Source organism: Geotrypetes seraphini, chromosome 1, assembly GCF_902459505.1.
Source record: "Geotrypetes seraphini chromosome 1, aGeoSer1.1, whole genome shotgun sequence".
NCBI classification, from domain to species: Eukaryota; Metazoa; Chordata; class Amphibia; order Gymnophiona; family Dermophiidae; genus Geotrypetes; species Geotrypetes seraphini.
The window spans coordinates 4285059-4306249 of record NC_047084.1 but is presented as its reverse complement, the minus strand read 5'-3'; the positions used below and the strand labels follow the sequence as shown (position 1 = coordinate 4306249).

Here is a 21191-nt window from a genome sequence, read left to right as displayed (position 1 = left end):
CTCGTACTCATTTTCAGAGAATTCTTTGCCCTCCAGACAATATATTCTCAACTTCTTTTGAATAATTCTTTTCAACTTCCTTTTGGTTGAAAAGAATAAAAAAGAATCTAACCCAAACTGCAATGTGACACTGTCTTTAAACCCTTCTAGTTCCTTACAGAAACTAATCTCTTACCTTTGAAGCTTTCAGGTAGAAGACCCTTTTTAAAGTAAGCCAGTGCGATTGCTGTGATATCATCAAACTTGGTGAGAGAAGTTGATGTGCAAGCCTGAATGGCCTCATCATACTGACCTACAGCACTGAGAACAAAATACAAAAAAGGTACATTGAAGTTATGAAAAAGGCCAACTATATTCCACACTGGATCCAGTCCACAAATTTATTAAGCAATGATTTCATGTACCAAGAGTTATAACTGAGCTCAAAGTGGTCACTACGCAATAGATTTTAGTCGTCTTCTTTCATCTTGTTTGACTAACCCAGTGTCTCTAACAGTGACTAACAGTGGTGACTAAAAGTGATGTCCCCCCAAAGAGATTCCGGTGTGATTTTTAAAAATCCCTTCATACGTTTACACTAGAATAGATGACATGTAGGTCACATACGCAAGAGTCTTTCAATATTATGAGTGTCTTTGTGTGTGTAAAATACAACCTCCCAGACTTTTTCCCTAAAAACAGGGAAAAAGTGAAGTTTTCAGTAAAATGTGGGGGGCTACAACCAGTGTTCCCTCTAAGCGGGCGGGTGTTGTGAGCAAACTTTTTTCACCGTGAGCCAAAAATATCGGGCGCCAGCAAGTTATGAGCCAACTCGCCCGATTCTCCTCTCGCCGCCCTGCCATCTGCCGTACGCCTCTTCCGATCGTGCGCTGTGACGAGAAACGTGTGCGCTGCGATGTAATATTTTGTGCGCCAGCGCACGCCAGCGCAGCTTAGCGGGAACACTGGTTCAAATGGTTTTATTTATTTCCCCAAATTTATTTTTGTTATACGCATTGAAAATATTTGATATTGCGTTTAAATCAAAATCTCAATAAACTTGAAACGAGTGCCCGTGAGATTGTGGGAGGGTTAAATACTCAAAACTTAGAAGTTTTTGCTACGCCAGCTTTCTGGTATCTTTACATACAGTGGCGTACCTAGCATATGTAACATCCGGGGCCCATCATTTTTTGGCACCCCCCCCCATCTGTAAGAAAAACATGATTTTTAGTAACAAACCACACGTCACACATGAGTACCTAGGAAAAGGCAGCATCTTACATATTGCAGTGAGCAGTACATCAATACACCCATTGTAAAACTAAACAAGCCAGACCAGCACAGATCAATCCTACACCGTCAATCCTAACAGAAAACCATGTCTTTCGAACACACAGAACACAGAAAACACCTTCGCCTAGTAAGGAATATGTAATCACAAACTAACCCCTCCCTCTTTTACAAAACTGTAGTGTGGATTTTAGCTACGGAGGTAACAGATCTGATGCTCATAAAATTCTGAGCATCAGAGCTGCTACCACCAAGGCTGGTGCTAAAAACGCTTCACAGTTTTGTAAAAGGGGGGATAAAATAAAAATACATAGACAAAGGTTAAATTGAACCAGCAAGAAGCTGGACTCTGCATACAATGCTTCACAGAAACAGTGACACATGTCTCCTAAAGCAATAAATAAATAGAAATTTTTTTCTACCTTTGTCTTCTGTGGTTTCTCCTTTCCTCATCTTCTTGTAACTCTCTTCCTTCCATTCACTGTCTGCCGTCTCTCTTCCCCTATATGGCATCTTCTCTCCTTCTATGCCCCTTCCAGAAACTGTATGCCTCCCCCTTCCATCTCTCCTTTCACCCCATTGGTCTGGCATCTCTCTCCTCGCCTTCCCTCTCCCACACCTCTCCTCATAGTCTGGTATCTCCCCTTCCCTGATTCTCTGGCATCTCTCTCCTTTCCTTTTCTTCCATCTTTCGCTCCCCCTCCATGCTCTCACATCTCCCCCTTCCTTTTCCCTTAGACTGGCATACCTTCCTCCTATGCTCCAAGCCCTGGCATCTCCTTTAATTCCCTCCCTCATCTTCCTTCTCCCTCCAGCTGGGTACCGCAACACTCTTCCCTGCAGCTCTGCACTTCCCCACAATTGCCATGCTTCGGTTCCTCTTCTTCCTTCCTTCCTCCCCCCCCCCCCCCCCGCGGGACCCTGCGGCACCATCAACTCTTACTCCCTCTAATGTCGGCCCTGCAGCTCCAGACTTCCTCGCACCTTCTCCCCTCCCCCTTTGGATCGCTATTATTTTAAATGTTATAGCCGCGGAGCTGTATCCATCAGTGGAGATGTCTAACCTCGGCCTGCCCCGGAACTCTTACTGCAACAGTGACTTCCTGTTCCTGCCTAGACGGGCGGCTGCTGCAGTAAGAGTTCCGGGGCAGGCCGAGGTTAGACATCTCCACTGATGGATACAGCTCCGCGGCTATAACATTTAAAATAATAGCGATCCAAAGGGGGAGGGGAGAAGGTGCGAGGAAGTCTGGAGCTGCAGGGCCGACATTAGAGGGAGTAAGAGTTGATGGTGCCGCAGGGTCCCGCGGGGGGGGGGGGGAGGAAGGAAGGAAGAAGAGGAACCGAAGCATGGCAATTGTGGGGAAGTGCAATCCCCCCAATGCGTCCCCTTACCTTACCTCCCCTTACCTTTGCGACGCGTGTGTGCGCTGTGAAGAGAAACTTTGCGCTGCGATGTAATATTTTGTGCGCGAGCGCAGGCCAACGCACCTTAGCGGGAACACTGGCTACAACCCCCCAAACCCCCCACAACGTGGCGCGATGTCTATTAAGTAAAGTGGGGGGGTTCCCCCCCACGCCCCCCTGTCGGAGCCCTAAAAACAGTAATTTAGAGCGGCGCGCACCTCCGCGCTGCACTCAATTGTCTGGGCGCGCCTTTGTCCCGGCGCGCTTTTGACCTGACACCGTTTAGCATCACTTCTCCATGATTACTCTTAAGCACCTCCACAGTCTCTTGCAGATATAGCACACTCCTACACCTTTTCACGGTTGGATTTGATTTTGCTCTCTTCCCTGACATATAAATATTCTTGTACAGCAGGCTCACTACAGTATTTGCTCCAATACTAGAATCAATTTCTGTACATAAAGTTCTGTAGAACAGGTGCTGATATTACATAGACAATCACAGTACAGTAATTATTTTGGACTCACAGCTGGGGAAACAGCACCTTATAATTTCCAGACGTTCTACCACTGCTATCTTATTGGAAGAATGATGCCAAAGTATGAATAAATCTTATTTATTAGAAGCATAAACAAATGTCAGAAAAATACTGAGTACAAATACTTATATATTGTCACAAGCCCAGCACTGCAGCTAGTCTTGCTCCAGTTAGAAGACAAAAAAAAACCTAACCTTGAAGAGAGCTGATCAATGCAGCAGCTCTTCTACTAGTAGGCAACAAGACTCTGTCTCTAATGAGAGTGCCCAAGAGCAGGAGCCTTGGGAGGAGGGGGAGCAGGATGAGAACGCTCACTCCTCTAAGCCTAGAGTAGCTCCCAGTAAAGCAGCTCTTAGCCCTTTGAGCACTCACCTGCTGAAGTTAATTGAGCAGCAGGAGAAGACTCAGCAAAAGCAAAAGCCAGCCCATCCCCCACTCAGTTAGGGCGTGGCTTTCTGAGAGCAGGTTCATGCAAGGCTCGCTCCTACACATCTTCACTGAGCAAGAGGGGCCCAGCGTTGGTAGATGACCTTGGCTGTGAACATACACAGCTTGTAAACAAGTCCATAATGCTTCTGGAGAGAAAAGATGGTTCATGGCCTGAGCAAAGCCTAAAACTTCCAAAAGGTAAAGCAGGGATGCCCCTACAGTTCTTTTGGCCCCTTTTCTGCTGGTATTACCTCTACCAGAATCACTCAAAAGACTATTACTGATTAGCTATGGCTGCGTTTGTGCTCGCTTGCCAGCAAGAATTTTCAGCTCATGGCGGTCAGAATTAGCCCCAGATATTCAGTACCAGGTGATGGCTGGGCATCGACAATGAATATCTTGGGCTAACAGATGGTGGTGGCCACCAGAGCTTATGCAGGCCTTTTCCCCTCTGATACCTCCTTCCCAGCCACTCACCCTCCCCGGCCAGACCTCCCTTCTAGCTCCCCAGGTCCATGCTCACTCCCCACTCATGACAGGTTGGCTTTGGCATATTGGGGCAGGAGTAAACTGCCAACTCCTAACGCCCTCCATTCTATCTTGCTGCGCCGTTAAGTCTGGAACAGACTGCCTGAGTCAGTACGTCAAGCTCCATCTCTGGCAGTATTCAAATCCAGGCTAAAAAGCCCGCTTTCAAAAGGCTGCTTTTAACTCCTAACTCGTACTCACTTATATACCTATGTCTGTTTTATTATTCACTCTGTGAGATATTCCCTAATCTCTCTTTGTCTGTTTTGATTAGATTGTAAGCTCTATTGAACAGGGATTGTCTTTTACTTGTTTAATGTACAGCAGTGCGTACATCTGGCACTACAGAAATGATAAGTAGTAGTAGTGAACTTAAAAACCACCACGGAAAAATGTATTAAGACATGCAGTGATATTAGAATAAATTACCAGATTCAAATACTAATAAATGTTATACTGGCTAATTCTTCTATTTTAGATTCTTTTTTGTTTCTTCCGCCCTGAACACTTACATAGTTTTTTATGACAATGTATTTCTACTTCTTTTTACGTCAATGTATTTGTCTACTTTACTCCTTGAGATATTTCACTCAGTGTTTTAGTTAAGAGTTTCGTGCTGGTCATATTATACTGTACTGTATATATTTGCAGTTAATATGGCAGTCATAATATTTATTTATTTATTCAATTTTCTATACCGTTCTCCCAGGGGAGTTTACATGAATTTATTCAGGTACTCAAGCATTTTTTCATTGTCTGTTCTGGTAGGCTCATAATCTATCTAATGTACCTGGGGCAATGGGGGGATTAAGTGACTCGCCCAGGTTCACAAGGAGCAGTGTGGGTTTGACCCCACAACCCCTAAACCGGTATGGAAGATGAAAAGGTGAGGTTCCAATGGAAACAACCACAGAAACCGATATCCTCACATAGGTACGACGAACGAGGTGATAAAATTTGCGAACGATACAAAGTTATTTAGAGTAGTGAAGACGCAGGGGGATTGTGAAGATCTACAACGTGACATAATCAGGCTCAAGGAATGAGCTGCGACATGGCAGATGAGGTTCAACGTGGACAAGTGTAAAGTGATGCAGGTTGGTAGCAAAAATTTCATGCATAAGTACAGGATGTCCGGGGCGGTACTTGGAGAGACCTCCCAGGAAAAAGACTTGGGAGTTCTGATCGACAAGTCGATGAAGCCGTCCGCGCAATGTGCGGCGGCGGCAAAAAGGGCGAACAGAATGCTAGGAATGATAAAGAAGGGGATCACGAACAGATCGTAGAAGGTTATCATGCCGCTGTACCGGGCCATGGTGCGCCCTCACCTGGAGTACTGTGTACAGCACTGGTCGCCGTACATGAAGAACGACACACTACTACTCGAAACGGTCCAGAGAAGAACGACTAAGATGGTTAAGGTGTTGAGAGGAGCTGCCTTACAGCGAAAGATTAGAGAAACTGGGCCTCTTCTCCCTCGAACAGAGGAGATTGAGAGGGGACATCATCGAAACATTCAAGGTACTGAAGGGATAAGTAGACTTAGTAGATAAGGACAGGTTGTTCACCCTCTCCAAGGTAGGGAGAACGAGAGGGCACTCTCTAAAGTTGAAAGGGGATAGATTCCGTACAAACGTAAGGAAGTTCTTCTTCACCCAGGGAGTGGTGGAAAACTGGAACGCTCTTCCGGAGTCTGTCATAGGGGAAAACACCCTCCAGGGATTCAAGACAAAGTTAGACAGGTACCTGCTGAACAAGGGCGTACGCTAGTAGGGCTAGTCTCAGTTAGGGCGCTGGTCTTTGACCAGAGGGCTGCCGCGTGAGCAGACTGCTGGGCATGATGGACCACTGGTCTGACCCAGCAGCGACAATTCTTATGTTCGGATTCAACTATAGGATGGCAATGGAGATTTCAAGATCATCAAAGTCCATACATGCTAGAGACACTGCATTAAAACGATAAGTAAAATATAGTTTTTATTTCTGGATGAAATGATACAGAAGTATTTTGACTAGTTACTTCACATCAAGGAGGCAATGAGAAGAGCCTTTTCCTGACTTTTTTTGGTTGGGTGTATGGACTCTGATGATCTTGAAATCTCCATTGACATCCTATAGTGGAGTCCGAAGAGTGAGGCTATCGGTTTCTGTGGTTTTGACTCTACAACCTCAGAGTGCTGAGGCTGAAGCTTTAACCACTGCGCCACACTCTCCCTTAGTACTTCTAGTATAACTCACAATTTTTAGTCTTGCAACATTTATTTAAATTATATTTTTTTACATTCTCATCTGGTGTGTTCCATTTTCCTCCATGGAGTTTATGATCATAGTGAAAAACCAATGCTGGGGTTAATATATCATTATGTGTATTGTAGTTCTTGTAGCTCTTTACATACATATGGGAAGGGCAGGATTAGTTCTACAGTGGGCCCTCTGGTCCCACCCCCTGCTCTGTCCAACACTGCCCATGCCTCCATTTATTTATTTACCTGCTTGCTTGCTTATTTACTTTTTTATTTCCACTTTTTTTCTCTTTATTTTAAAATGTTAGTATTTGATTTCTTCATATAAAAGTAAGATCTGGAGGTATTCTCCTGAACCTGTCTTGGTCTGCCTCTTAACAGTCCCAGGCAGATTGATACTTAACAAAGTTGGATCCAGAGAAGGACTCCAGATCCAACTTTACTGTGAAAAGAAAAAATCTCAAGTCAAGGCAGCAGAGCACAGCCTAACCAAGGGAGTTGAGGAGAGGATTCAAGGACATGGCTGACTAGTCAAATCCAGATCCTCTGGATTTCATAACTTTTACTTATTTCCCTTACTCCCCTCCAGCTTTATACCTCTCCTTAAGATCATTCTTGCCCCTCCCAGAGCTTTAGTATTCTCTCCTCCATATCACGTTATCTCCACCCCAGGCTTAGTACCCCCTCAGATCACTCTAACCAGCCCTCCCCCACCAGCCCAACTCAAATCCTTCGCCTTCCAATATTCTAATTCACACACACCCCTACCCAGACTCAAACTACTCTCTAGCTCACTTTTGTTTGCCTCAAGTTAGTCCCTTTGTCCATTTCCATATCTGCTACCTCTTGGCTCCTACAGAAAGCAACTCTTTTCTGCTGGGGGCACTCCCATGCAGCTCAGCCACATCTGCATGTCTAAAAGGCAATGACTTCTATTACTTTTCTTCTTCCCCTCCCCCAGGCCGGATATGGGCCTAATCTGCAAGTTGCACCCTTCCATTCTGCTGCGGAACTGGCAGTGCACAGCAGAAGACTCAAACACAGAGGCCTCCTTTTACTAAGCTGCGGTAACATTTTTAGCGCGCACTAACCCCTGCACTACGCGGAAAATACTAACGCCAACTCTATGGAGGCGTTAGCTTGTAGCGCGCACTAAAACCGCTAGCACAGCTTAGTAAAAGGAGCCCAGAGTCTTCCTTTTCCTTTCAAGGGCAGCCACCAGCTGGGCTTCTTTGCTATGCTGCAAGTTTTGAGAAAACAATAAACGTTGGATGCTGACAATGTCTACTCCCAACACGTTGTTGCAAGAGCAGCATGAAGTCATCAAATCAGCACACTGAATCCCCCCCCAAACCCTTTGGGCCCAAGGCATGTGCCTACTTTGCCTATCGTTTAATCCTGCCCTGCATATGGGTTCAGTACACTGATGTCAACATTTATAATTGATTTTTTATTAATGTGTTTCATCTCATAAACATAATTGTTATTTATATTGTTTACATGTACTTTTCATATGGTATTTATCGATTCTCACACTAATTTTTAAATTCAGTTTTCTATATTATTCTTCTAACATTCTTTTATACTTATTTATGCTTATACTGTATATTTTGTCTAGTGCAGGTATCATTTTTTACATGTAATTATTTATGCATCATTACTATTGCTATTTGATGACTTTCATTATTTAATTGGTTTACATATTTATTTGCTGTTTTTTTAATTTGAGTTTTATATGTGTTTAGATTCCTGAGGCAGGCCCTATAACCGAAACTCGATTCTTGCTAAGTCTTTGAGATGTAGACCCAATAAAGACTTTTTGTTTGAATGTCACCCTTTGCCTTTGGACTTTTTTGCCATTAGTTTTCTATCCACTTCACTGTTTGTTGTGTATAAAGGAGCCTGGGGTATCCTGCTCTTCCCAATATATCTGGTAGTGAACTGTTACTATTAACTTAAATAATAAATGTGGGATTCATATAACTTTATTAACTCTATATCACTAACCCACTGGACATTCCATTACCACGATTGTACTTTCAAACAGACACAGAATATGACTACAAGAATACACCATATTAATTTTATCCTTTATGTTAAATTTATGAATGTATACTTTGCCCAAAAAGCTTTCCATACTTATTGAGGTTCAAATAGTAATGTTTGGGTTGGGGGAAGAGTTTCATTTCTTTCCTATAAATATCAGGTGATGTGAAAAACAAGAGAATGAAATCATGAAAGCAAAATATATTATAAAACATACAAAACATTTAACAAATATTTAAATGGCTAAACTACGTAAACAAAATGACCTGGTAGCCAGATATTGTCTTACACAGGCAAGCAGTATGTAAAGAACAATACCAGAAGCCTGCTATTTGTAGTGCAACACAACTCATTATGCCAAAAGCTGACTTCTTACCAAAGTAATCTGCCGTAATTTCTCAAGGCGATCTTGTATTTTTCTCTGTCTTCGGTGTTTTCCAGCAGTAAAACAGCCCTTCATCATGGAAGGATTTTAAAGTAAAAATAAGAAATGAAGACTATTTTACAATTAATACAGCTTTTTTTCAGCATTGCAATATGGAAGACATGATGACATCACTACTCTGCATTATAAAGCATTAGGTGGCATTTCCTTAAACTGCAGTCCTAAATGGATGTTACTTATATACATTGGGGTTTATTACCCCCATGCCCAAGCTATGTGGCTAAAGTATGTGCTCTGGACGAGAGCACACATATATTCACCATGGCAAAATAGAGGCATGATAGCAAAGTATTTGAGTTTTTCTTTCAAAAATGGCTTGTAGGTATCTATAAGTATGCCACAGAGCTTAATTATTGCCCTTCATTTCCAAAACAGCAAGACACACTGGCAGCAACATCAGTTAACCTACAACAGTAGCAGCAAAAGCCATCTTTAAAAGTAGCTCGCATTTAAAATTTATCACACCAAGGACCAGATTTGCTAAAGTGTGTTACCACATTAATGTGTGTTATTTACTGTAGGCACGGGACGTGTTTATTAACACATTAACAGCATTAGCTCAGGTTAACAAGGTAGCACACTTTAATAAATCTAGCCTCAAGTGAAAAAAAAAAAATTTGAACCATTTTGTATAGAGGCTACACTGAATTTTGTATTTTAGAGTTTCAAGGAGGACTATGTCACAGTGAGCAAAGAAAGCAATGTTACTCAACCTACAGCAGATGTTCCCTGAGTATAGCAGGACATACATTCTCACATGGGTGATATCATCAATGGAGCCCCAGTGCAGCTGCTGCCCAGAATTCTATTGCTTATAAAAACCTTTGGCAAGCCCCCACTGCACATGCCCACGTACTTTCTGAAAACCACGGACAAAGGAGGACTTGCAATGAACCAAGAACACTAAAACAAAAACAGGCCTGGAACAGAAAAGAATAAGTCCAGGAGTCTGGAGATAGATTCTAGACGCCAAACAAATTCTGCAGGACTGTCTGAACAAGCTGGCTATTGCACTGGATATTCTGCTCAAGGCCACAGTGAGATAAAGCAGCTTTTAAACTAAGATGGGAGGGAAAGCAGCAGTGGCGTACCTAGGGTATGTGGCACCCGGGGCCCATAATTTTTTGACACCCCCCCCCCCCATGTAAAAAAATATTTTTTGTAATAACCATGAAACTGAATAAATGGTCATAATAGAAACAGACAGTGAAAATTTTCTTTTACTGAACCTCATATATGTAACCATTATATAACATAAATTATGTCTGAATTGTCATGACATCAGAAGTACATATGGAGTAGTTGCAGGTGATGCTTGGGACAGTTCTGATTGTGTTAGTTCGGTTTTATGTGTTTTTGAATAGAAGGGTTTTTATTTCTTTTTGAAGGTTTTGTAGTTTGTGGTCGGGGTCAATAGGTTGTAGAGTTGGGGGTCGAGTGTTGCAGCTCGAATGGCTAGGAGGTTGTCGAACTGTTTTTTTCTTTTGATGTTTTTGGTTGGAGGGTGTGTGAATGGTGCGTGAGTTCTCCTATGTCTGGTTGAGGTGGATTGAATTATTTAGCTGAAGAAATTAGTTAACCCCCCATTCCACACACATTAATTCTCTTCCATTTTTGTTCCCATTATAAAAAACACTGATAAGTTCTCAGAAAAAAAAATACATTAAAATAAGAAGTGAAAACAAAGGCCCCTACATATGAGAACATAACATAAGAATAGCCTAACTGGGTCAGACCAATGGTCCATCATGCCCAGTAACCCATTCTCATGGAAGCCAATCCAGGTCACTAGTACCTGGTCAAAACCCAAAGAGTAGCAACATTCTATGCTACCGATCCAGGGCAAGCAGATGTTTCTCCCATGTCTTAATAACAGACTATGGACTTTTCCTCCAGGAATTTGTCCAAACCTTTCTTAAAACCAGCTACGCTATTTGCTTTTACCATAACTTCTGGCCACTTCATTTTTAAGCTGAGATCTTTCCTTCCAAACAGAGACTTTGCTAGATGTCAAATACAGCACAAGGTAACTTCACACAGACTTAGCTGTGCAGGAAATGTGAATCTCCTCATACACCCACCATATAGTGCAAAAATGTGCAAATGTCTGGTTTTTTCTTTCGATCACTACATAGACTAATGCCACACAAGCAGCGCTGTTACAAACATATTCTGTAGGTCAGTGCTAAGGTTAACAAAGTTTCCTTCCTTGGACCAGAAGGAGATACTGACAAACCACTGGAAGAGATCCCAAAACAACTACCCAGGAACAACACCCAAAGACCCACTCAGTGTGTGAACCAGTTGAGTGGAGTGGACTAACTGGGGGGTGGAAATGGGCCCGGAGTTTGCTCAGCAGAATTTCCCAGATCACCTCTTCCTCTCAACACATTGACACGCTGCCGCCGCCACCACCACTAGGAACACCTCACCGGGTAGGCCAGCAATGTTATAAACTTTATAAAACACATTATTATATTTTCTTATAAAGCACATATTTTAACTGAACTCTCTGACATCCTCAGCCTTGCCATTCACAAAAATAGAAGGAAGAAAAGTTCCCATTTCCTGCTGTCTCATGTCCCTGGCCTATACAATATTTTTCTTCTGCAGAGTGCAGACCCTTCAAAAATCTGACCAAATCCTCATTTCACTTGCATTATAAAGTACTGAGGATGCCATCTCTCCCAGGTCCTAAAGTCTAAGACAGTAGCGCAAACTAGTGCTGCCAGATTCAGGAAAAAAATTTTTGATTCGATTCAGCCTATTGAATTGGTTTATCGATTCGATTTTCCTGCCCAATTGGGTGTTTTTTTCAAACATCCTGGTGGGTTTATTTTATAGCTTTTTCACCCCCCCCCCCCCCTTTGGCTTCTCCTAACCACACTGGCGCTGTGGTGTAAATAAAATAAAGAAACAAAAAGGACTTTTCCTCTCTCTGTTAAATCCTAGCTCACGTTTGCGGTCTAACACCAACTCTGGCAGGATACACATTTCAAATCTGACATATTGTAATCACAAAACAGAAAATAAAATTTTTTCTACCTTTTTGTTGTCTGGTTATTTTTCAAATCTTGTTGGTCCAAGGCTCTGGTTGTCTTCTGATAACTTGCTTGCCAGGGTCTCCTTCTTTCTTCTTTCTCCTTGCTAACCATCCATCTGCCATCTCTGTCCTCCCCTTCCGTTTCCCTTCCCTCCCCCGGATGTCTGGCATCTTTCCTTTTTTTGTCTCCCTCCACAGATCCACCTTTTCTTAACTACCCTTTCATCCAGCAGCTCTCCCTCCTTCCCCACCACCCCAGGGACCACCATCTCTCCCTTTCTTTTCCCAACTACCCTCCTAATCAGTATCTCTATTCCCCCTCCACACCATCCCTTGTGTCCAACTTCTCTCCCTTTCTGTTCCTTCCCTCCCTAAAACTCATGTCCATCATTTCTCTCTCTCTCCTCTATTTTCAGACCCATTATTTCTTCACACCCAAAGTCCGGCATATGCACGTCTCTTTGAACCCCTCCCCCTTCCCTCCGTGTACTTCTACACCAGGACCCCCCCTCCCCTGAAGGCCTGTCCCCCCCTTGAAGGCCTGCCTGCCTGTTCCCCTTGAAGGCCTGCCCCCCCTGAAGGCCTGCATCCCCCCGAAGGCTTGCATCCCCCTGAAGGTCTACACCTCCCTCGAAGGCCTTTCCCCCCTTGAAGGCCTGCACCCCCCCGAAAGCCTGCATCCCCCAAAGACCTACACCCCCCTCGAAGGCCTGCCCACCCTGAAGGCCTGCCCCCCCTTGAAGGCCTGCCTGCCTGTTCCCCTTGAAGGCCTGTACCCCCCCGAAGACCTACACCCCCCTCGAAGGCCTGTACCCCCTTGAAGGCCTGCCTGCCTGTCCCCCCCTAGAAGGCCTGTGCCCTCTCTTGAAGGCCTGTCCCCCCCCCGGAAGGCCTGCACACCCCCCGACGGCCTGTCACCCCCCCCACCAAAGGCCTGCCTGTCCCCCTTGAAGGCCTGTCTCCCCCCCTCCACAAGGTCTGCCTTCCCGCCCCACCCTGAAGGCCTGCTGCCCCCTGAAGGCCTGCTGAAGGACCGCTCAGCCCCACCACCACCACCACCACCACGAAGCACTGCTCATTCCCCCGGCCTCCCCGCTTCTTTTCCCTGGGGAAACAGCCTGCAGCAAGATCACGCGATGCCAGCGATCTTTGCTTGCTTCGGCTGTTTCCTCCGCCGCGGTCCCGCCCCTCCTCTGATGTCAGAGGAGGGGCGGGACCGTGGCGGAGGAAACAGCCGAAGCAGGCAAAGATCGCTGGCATCGCGATCTTGCTGCAGGCTGTTTCCAGACGCGACACCCGGCGCGGGGGGGGGGGGGGGAACCGGACCGGACCAGGAGCACCCCCTCAGGGCTTGGCACCCGGGGCGGACCGCCCCCCACGCCCCCCCCCCTTGGTACGCCACTGGAAAGCAGACAATCACCCAAGAGCATATGGTTTGGTGTGGAGTATCCTTGAAGGGTACTAATGAAACAGGATATTTAGGGAATCAAGATAGAGAAGTTTCAACAATGTGAAAGAAAGCCAGGAGTGTTTTAGGAGAGAGTAAAGTTAAGGATGCAAATTATCCCCATCAACTTCTAAACAGATCATAAATGCAAAGAAAATTCCCCACACTCTCAGAGACCTGGTAGGAGACAATCAACAGGATATCAGGGTACAAATAATCTCACAATGTTAAAGCGGATCAAATTGGAGAGAGGGGTATGCTATATGTTAGAGAGGGAATTAAGTGAAACAAAATAAACATTCTGCATGAAACAGATAACAGCATGGAATCCTTAAGGATAGAAATTCCATGTGTGAAGGGAAAGAGTATATTGGTAGGGCTGTGCTACTGCCCAACAGAATAGAACAGATGAAGAAATGTTTACAGAGATTAGGAAAGCTGGCAAATTAGGCAACAGTATTATAGTGGGTGATTTCAATTACCTCAATAATGACCAGACAAATGTTACATCAAGGAGTGTTAGGGAGGTAAAATTCCTAGACTTAATAAATGATCGCTTCTTGGAGTAACTAGTCCAGGAACTTATAAAAAAGGAAGCTATAAATGATCTGGGAAATGGAACAAGTGAGGTGATTACATTTTAAAATGATGCAAAACTATTCAAAGCTGTTAAAAACACATGCATACTGAGAAAAATTACAGAAAGACCTCAGGAAATTTTAAGACTGGGCATCCAAATGGCAGATGAAATTTAATATGGACAAATGGAAAAAGATGCACATTGGGAAGAATAATCCAAATCATAGTTATCTTAGGGATCAACACCTGAGAAAAAACTCATTGTCGGAGGTTGTGGTAATAGTGGTTAGCATAGCTGGGTTTAAAAAAAAGGTTTGAACAAGTTCCAGGAGGTACAAGTACATAGTCAGCTATTCAGACAGATATGGGGGAAGCCACTGCTTGCCCTGGGGTTGGTAGCATTCAACGTTGCTACTATTTGGGTTTCTGCCAGGTACTTGTGACCTGGATTGTCCACTATAGAAACAGGATCCTGGGCTAGATGAACCATTGGTCTGACCCAGTATAGCTATTCTTATGATCTAGGGGACACTTCCTCTTTTCCTGTGGTGGGGAGGGGTCCAAAGGCAGGCCAATCAATCTCTTTTCTGAGAGGTCCTCTGGCTCTACCTCAGATCCTTGGGAGCAGTCCAACTCAGACTCAGCAAAATATTCTTCATGGGATGTCTGAGTCAGTGCCTGCCTTACCCCACTGGATGCAACTGGTCCTCTCCTGGAATCCCCTGATGGATTGGAAAGCACTACATTGGTTGGCGCTGGCCTCGATGTGCAGTAGGACACTGGCATCAATGAATGACTGACAGGCAGGGCAAGAGTCTCCAGAATGGTCTGGAGTGGCATCAGAGTCATCACCAATGCCCTCAATACCTCAGAATTGCATCGATCCAGGATGTAATCCAGTTCCTCCTATATAGTGATCTGGAGCCACTCCTCAGTAAAAATGGAGACAGTGCTGGTTGGAAACAGTTTGTGAAAACATTGGAATCAAATCAAAGGAGGCGGGGTCCTAGCTTTGGGAGACTGGCACATTGCTTTTACAGAAGAAAAGCAGTCCTCACAGCACCACAACTCATTGGGTACTAGTGACTGATCCTGGTGCTTCTTCACTTTTGCTTGATACCCAGCATTGGAGTCCTTTTGTGACGATAAGGATCAAGCAGAATCCTCACGAGTACTCACTGTCAGGTCTGATGATGCTTGATGCGAGCAGATACTACTGGCTGGTCTTCAATGTCAAGGCAGTCCTCCTCCTTGATGTTGATGGAACTCCAGTGTCTGCTGCAGATTCTGAATCCATAGGGACTAATGCCTTTGATGCTAAAGGACTGGACTTTCTGCATGGCAGAAAGTCTCTCACACAGGGCTTCATGACTATTTTGGGTCCTCTTCTATATTTGAGCACAAAGAAAACAGTGAGAGGACATATGGTCAGGACCCAGACAGGAATGGTTTATGTCACATGCTGGAAGGTTTCAGGAGTATCATAGGAAAGACAGCAGCTAAATTAAAGGTAGACAAAGCAGTGGGACCAGATGGTGTACATCCGAGGGTGCTGAAGGAACTTAGGGAAGTTCTGGTGGCTCTGCTGACTGACTTTTTCAATGCTTCTCTAGAGTCGGGAGTGGTACCGGAGGACTGGAGAAAAGTGGATTTGGTTCCTCTACACAAAAGTGGAAGTAAGGAAGAAGTAGGGAATTACAGGCCAGTAAGCCTGACTTTTGTGGTAAGCAAATTAATGGAAACGCTTTTAAAACAAAGGATGGTGAAGTTTTGAAATCCAGTGGATTACAGGACCGGAGGCAACATGGATTCATTAGAGGTAGGTCTTGTCAAACAAATCTGATCAATTTCTTTGACTGCGTGACCAGAGAATTGGATAGAGGGAGTGCGCTAAATGTGGTGTATTTAGATTTTTAGCAAAGCCTTTGACAGTGTTCCACACAGACGTCTAATAAATAAACTGAATGATCTTGGGATGGGACCCTAAGTGACAGGCTGGCTCAGGAACTGGATAAATTAAAGACAACAGATGGTAGTGGTCAATGGAGAATGCTTTGAGGAAAAAAGGGATGTTACCAGTGGTGTGCCTCAAGGATCTGTTCTTGGGCCTGGTTTTTTTTTTTTTACATATATTTTATTGAACAATTGCACAACATAATCTAACATCAATCACATCAAATGTGCTGCAGTTGTATGGGAAATTAACAAGATACAATCAAACACTGTCAAACATTTCTTCCTCCCCCCTTTCTGTGAAAACAGGCTATCGCTCTGGTGGTGCCTGCAAAGCAAAGACAATATAGTCTAAGCCAAACAGGGTAATCACAGGTTCAACAGTCTACTCTAGCAGTTGGTGTCAATGAGTTCCAAAATGGTTCCCACATATTTTGCAACTTTCTCCCTTTAGGGGTGTCCAAATCAGGAATTCGTAGTCTTTCCAGCTGTAAATGCTGTATAAGCAGAGCCCTCCACTGAGCCAGTGAAGGGGACTCCAGGGTTAACCATTGTAACAAGATAAATTTAACTCCCAAGAGAAATGCAATTTTTTGAAAGTCTCATAAACTCTTAGGTACTGAGGCTATTACTGTGCAGCTGGAGAATATCAGTGGGGTCAGTATACATCTCACTTGCCAAAGTTCAGAAATGTGTTGTAAAATCCTCTTCCAAAAGTGATATACAATCGTTCAGGAATAAAACATATGGCCTAAAGTGGCCCTAGGGTTATTACACTTTAGACAAGTCAAGTCTCCACGTAGGGTCATTTTTGGGCACACATTGGCGAGATTTAGAGGCGTAGCGTCATTTTATAGCTAATTTCCCAAAAGCGAACTAGCAAATGTAACTGGGACATCATATTGATGTATTGCTTAATCTTCCCCTCTGGTAGTGACACACCCAAATCAGCCGACCAGTGTTGGGTAGGATTGAAACACAGAAACATGATGGCAGATAAAAGCCAAATGGACCATCTAGTCTGCCCATCCATCATAGTCCGGCTGAAGATCCTGTAGGCTATGATGACGGAAATGTAAGGGTATGTCAGTCTGCGCCTCAAGGCAGAGGACCTCCCTGAACTACTCAAGGAAATCCGATGTCCAAGTGAAATGTGGCAGGGAACGAATATAATGGCGGAGTTGCCAGTATGCGTATCTATCCAAATATGATAAACTGAATTTAGACTGCAAATCTGGAAAAGATTTAATAGTCCCATCTCCCTCCAGAACATAGAAGAGATAAATTTCCTTGGCCTTCCAAGGTTGAAATGTCAGGGATGTCCTTCTGGGCTCAAAATCCGGGTTACCACAAATGGAGAGCAAGGGCAAGGCATTAAAGCAGGGGTGTCCAATGTCGGTCCGCGAGGGCCGCAATCCAGTCGGGTTTTCAGGATTTCCCCAATGAATATGCATGAGATCTATTAGCATACAATGAAAGCAGTGCATGCAAATAGATCTCATGCATATTCATTGGGGAAATCCTGAAAACCCGACTGGATTGCGGCCCTCGAGGACTGACATTGGACACCCCTGCATTAGAGCAAGTCTTCAAACCAGTGCAAATCCACCACCAAGCCATTCGCACACCGGATATACGTTTAGGAGGTGGCGAAGATGCTTCAAGGAATAATGACATAGGGTGTTAAAATAATAAGGACGTAATATGGCAAGTTCCATTGATGCAGATGAAATTTGGAAATATCCCAAAACCAGTCGTTAATATGACGGAGCTGACATGCAACCGCGAATATTTGAATATTCAAAAGTCCCAAGCCTCCCTTATCCCTCGGGCCTGTTCTTTTTAACATTTTTATAAACGATATTGCTAAAGGGCTATCAGGTAAGATTTGCCTCTTTGTGGATGATACCAAAATCTTCAATAGAGTAGACACCCTGGATGGTGTGAATAACATGAAAAAGGCCTAGCGAAACTTGAAGAATGGTCTGAAATTTGGCAGCTAAAATTTAATGCTAAGAAGTGCAAGGTCATGCATTTGGGCTGCAAAAACCCGAAGGAACAGTACAGTTTAGGGGGATGAAGAACTTATGTGCACGACAAAACAGTGGGACTTGGGTGTGATTATATGTGATGATCTTAAGGTGGCCAAACAGGTTGAAAAGGTGCCAGCGAAAGCTAGAAGGATGCTAGGTTGCATAGGGAGAAGTATGGCTAGTAGGAAAAAGGAGGTATTGATGCCTCTGTATAAGACTCTGGTGAGACCTCATTTAGAATATTGTATACAATTCTGGAGGCCGCACTTTCAAAAAGATATAAAAAGGATGGAGTTGGTCCAGAGGAAGGCTACTAAATTGATGCGTGGTCTTTGTCATAAGGTGTAAGAGGACATATTTAAAGATCTCAATATGTATACTTTAGAGGAAAGGTAGGAAAGAGGAGATATGATACGAGATGTTTAAATACCTACGTGATGTAAACGTACATGAGTTGAGTCTCTTTCATTTGAAAGGAAGCTCTAGAATGAGAGGGCATAGGATGAAGTTAAGAAGTGATAGGCTCCAGAGTAATCTAAGGAAATACTTTTTTACAGAAAGGATGGTAGATGCGTGGAACAGTCTCCTGGAAGAAGTGGTGGAGACAGAGACTTTGAATTCAAGAAGGCATGGGATAGGCACGTGGGATCTCTTAAGAGAGAGGAAGAGATAATGGTTACTGCGGATGGGCAGATTAGATGGGCCATTTAGCTTTTATCTGCCATCATGTTTCTATGTTTGCTGTGAAATAAAATGGATCAAATCGTTAACATCCATACTTTAAAAAAAAAAAAACCAAAAAACACCTGGCCAGGAGCTCAGGCCTAAGTACACTGTGAGCCTCTGAAAATAAGAGAAAACTTAAAAGGGCTAGCAAACACTAAAAAAAATAAAAGTGGAAATTATTACAAGTATGAGGGGAAAAAAGGAGTTCTGTGCTACTCACATTACAAAAGAGGCAGGAAGGCAAAGCAAAATTCTGCGGCAAAAACCAAACAGCAACTACTGAAGAGAGGTCTTCACTGCTCCACGGAAAAGATGAAACTGCAAGTCCTGTACAAGTTGGGCAGGTGGATGGGAAGGCACTTGTGCATACCAAAGGCTGGGCAGCTTCTGCACTGGGCTCTGTGATGACATAACCCATAAGTAAGAAGGTAATGCCCTGTTTTACCTTGGAGAAAACCGAATACAAACACTATACTAGGAAGAGTATGTTTAGGGCAGACATAAACAAAAGTCATTTTGTCTCTATTCTCATGCCATACAAGCATACAGAATTAAAGACTTACAACTTTTTTTTGGCTTTAGAAATCTATTAATACAAAAAATGTGAGTAACAATGAAAACAAACAAGTCAAGGATAGGGAAGACAGAAATGTGTAGGTTTGCTTCTCTTTAGAACCAGAAGCAAATCAGAAGCTTATTATGTAGAATTCTAAGAGAATCGTGACGATAAGTACTATACTCATCCCAAGTGCTCAACTCAACAACCTAAATGCATCAAGAACTTAGAAAAGAAAAAAAAGTTGTTTTCATTAAATAGGTACATTAATTACCTTTGGTATGCCTCTGTTGCCTGTTTTTTCAGTTTCAGGTGTTCATTTAAAAAGCCCAGCATTGTAAAAGCAGATACATCATCCTTGATTCTTTCTGGAAGATTTAAAAAAAGCAACCCATGGTAAAAAAAAAGTCACTCACACTTACAAAAATAAACAGTAGAAGAATACTAAACACCATGAGGTAAAACATAAAGCTACTGTATTCAATGTTAATAAATGGACAACAAATGGACTTTTAGCAGCTGTATGTATTCAATATGCAGAAAAATCAATTACACATCAACTTCTAAGACAAGAACAAACTGTTTAACAATGAGTTTGCTAACAGAAACTAAGGCAACAAATCTTATCACATCACAGATCACTGCAGCTTTCTAGATTAAACTGAAATGATTGAACTCATGTCTATGGTTGAAACCTAAGACTAACACAACAATAAACTGTGTATGGGATGAAGGATACCTGATCAGCGCTAAACAGATGCTAAAATGGCTCTTTACTTTGATCATCCAAGCTTCCTATTTCATGATAGTACATCACATTTGCCAAGCTATGTTCCAAACAAAATACAGTCAAACCTCGGTTTACAAGTGCCATGGTTTGCGAGTGTTTTGCAAGACGAGCAAAACATTGGTAAAATCTGCGCTTCGGAAACCGAGCTTGACTCGATTTATGAGCTCCCCCCTCCCCCGCGATACAGCATTTCCCCCCTCACGTCGCCCCCCCCCCCCTGCCACAATCTAGCATCCCCCACTCACCCACCCAAACACATTCTCTTACCCCTATCTGGCACCAGCACCAACGCACAAGACATGCCGGTGCTGGTACCCGAAGATCTTCCCTCTTCCTTGTGCTGGGCCTTGAGCATTTGCGCGTGCTCAAGGCCTTCTAGTTCTCGCTCTTTTCGAGATTCTCAGACTATATGGTTGAACTCCAAGATTAAAATTGGCGGATTTAAGGTCATCTGGAAATATTAGATGATAGGAGGCATATGCACTTTAGATGATATTATTTCTGATGGTAAGCTGCTTGATTTTTCACAATTGCAACACAAATTTGGTCTTAATAAATCACAAAATTATAGATGGTTGCAGTTGAAGCAGGCCATTCAGGAAGGGTTCCCTGAATGGAAAAATTAGGAGGTTCAAAATAGCTTGCTGGTCTTATGTTTTCAGGTGGACTTCCTGGGACACCAGGCCGCTCAGTGATATAAATTAATATCTGGATTTTTGAATAAGAAACCAAGAAATGGTCTGCGTGACATTTGGAGCAATGAGATAAAGCATCAAATTACTGCAGTTCAATGGCCACGAATTTGGTCTTGGAGATTGAGATGTACAATGTCTGCATCTATGAGACAAACATGGTTTTTCTTATTACATAGAGTATTTTGGACCCCAGTTCGTTTGCATACAGTAGATAGTTACAAATCTAATAGATGCTGGCATTGTCATCTGGAAGTTAGATCATTTACTATACTATTGTCCTTTGATACTAAAATTCTGGAGATCGATTAATAATTTATTAGAAAATCCAGTGCCATTATCATATGATACCGTTTTATTTGGAATATCTATGAGGGCAGAAAGTCAAATTGTGGCAAAAAATAATAAACTTTTGTTTATAATGACGGGAGTTGCCATGCAGGTTATTTTAAAGAATTGGAAA

General features: G+C 43.3%; 1 protein-coding gene across 3 annotated transcripts in view; it reads right to left on the bottom strand.

The window, feature by feature from the left end:
• TTC37 (tetratricopeptide repeat domain 37) overlaps positions 1–21191 on the bottom strand; it is a 238848-nt gene that overhangs the window by 82088 nt on the left and 135569 nt on the right. For all 3 annotated transcript variants that reach the window (XM_033917115.1, XM_033917275.1, XM_033917201.1), the window contains exons 27-29: positions 19521–19614; positions 8841–8918; positions 176–300 (exon numbers count right to left, since the gene is read on the bottom strand). In XM_033917115.1, coding sequence (XP_033773006.1) covers positions 176–300; positions 8841–8918; positions 19521–19614 — 297 coding nt within the window. The remainder of the gene's footprint in view (positions 1–175; positions 301–8840; positions 8919–19520; positions 19615–21191) is intronic.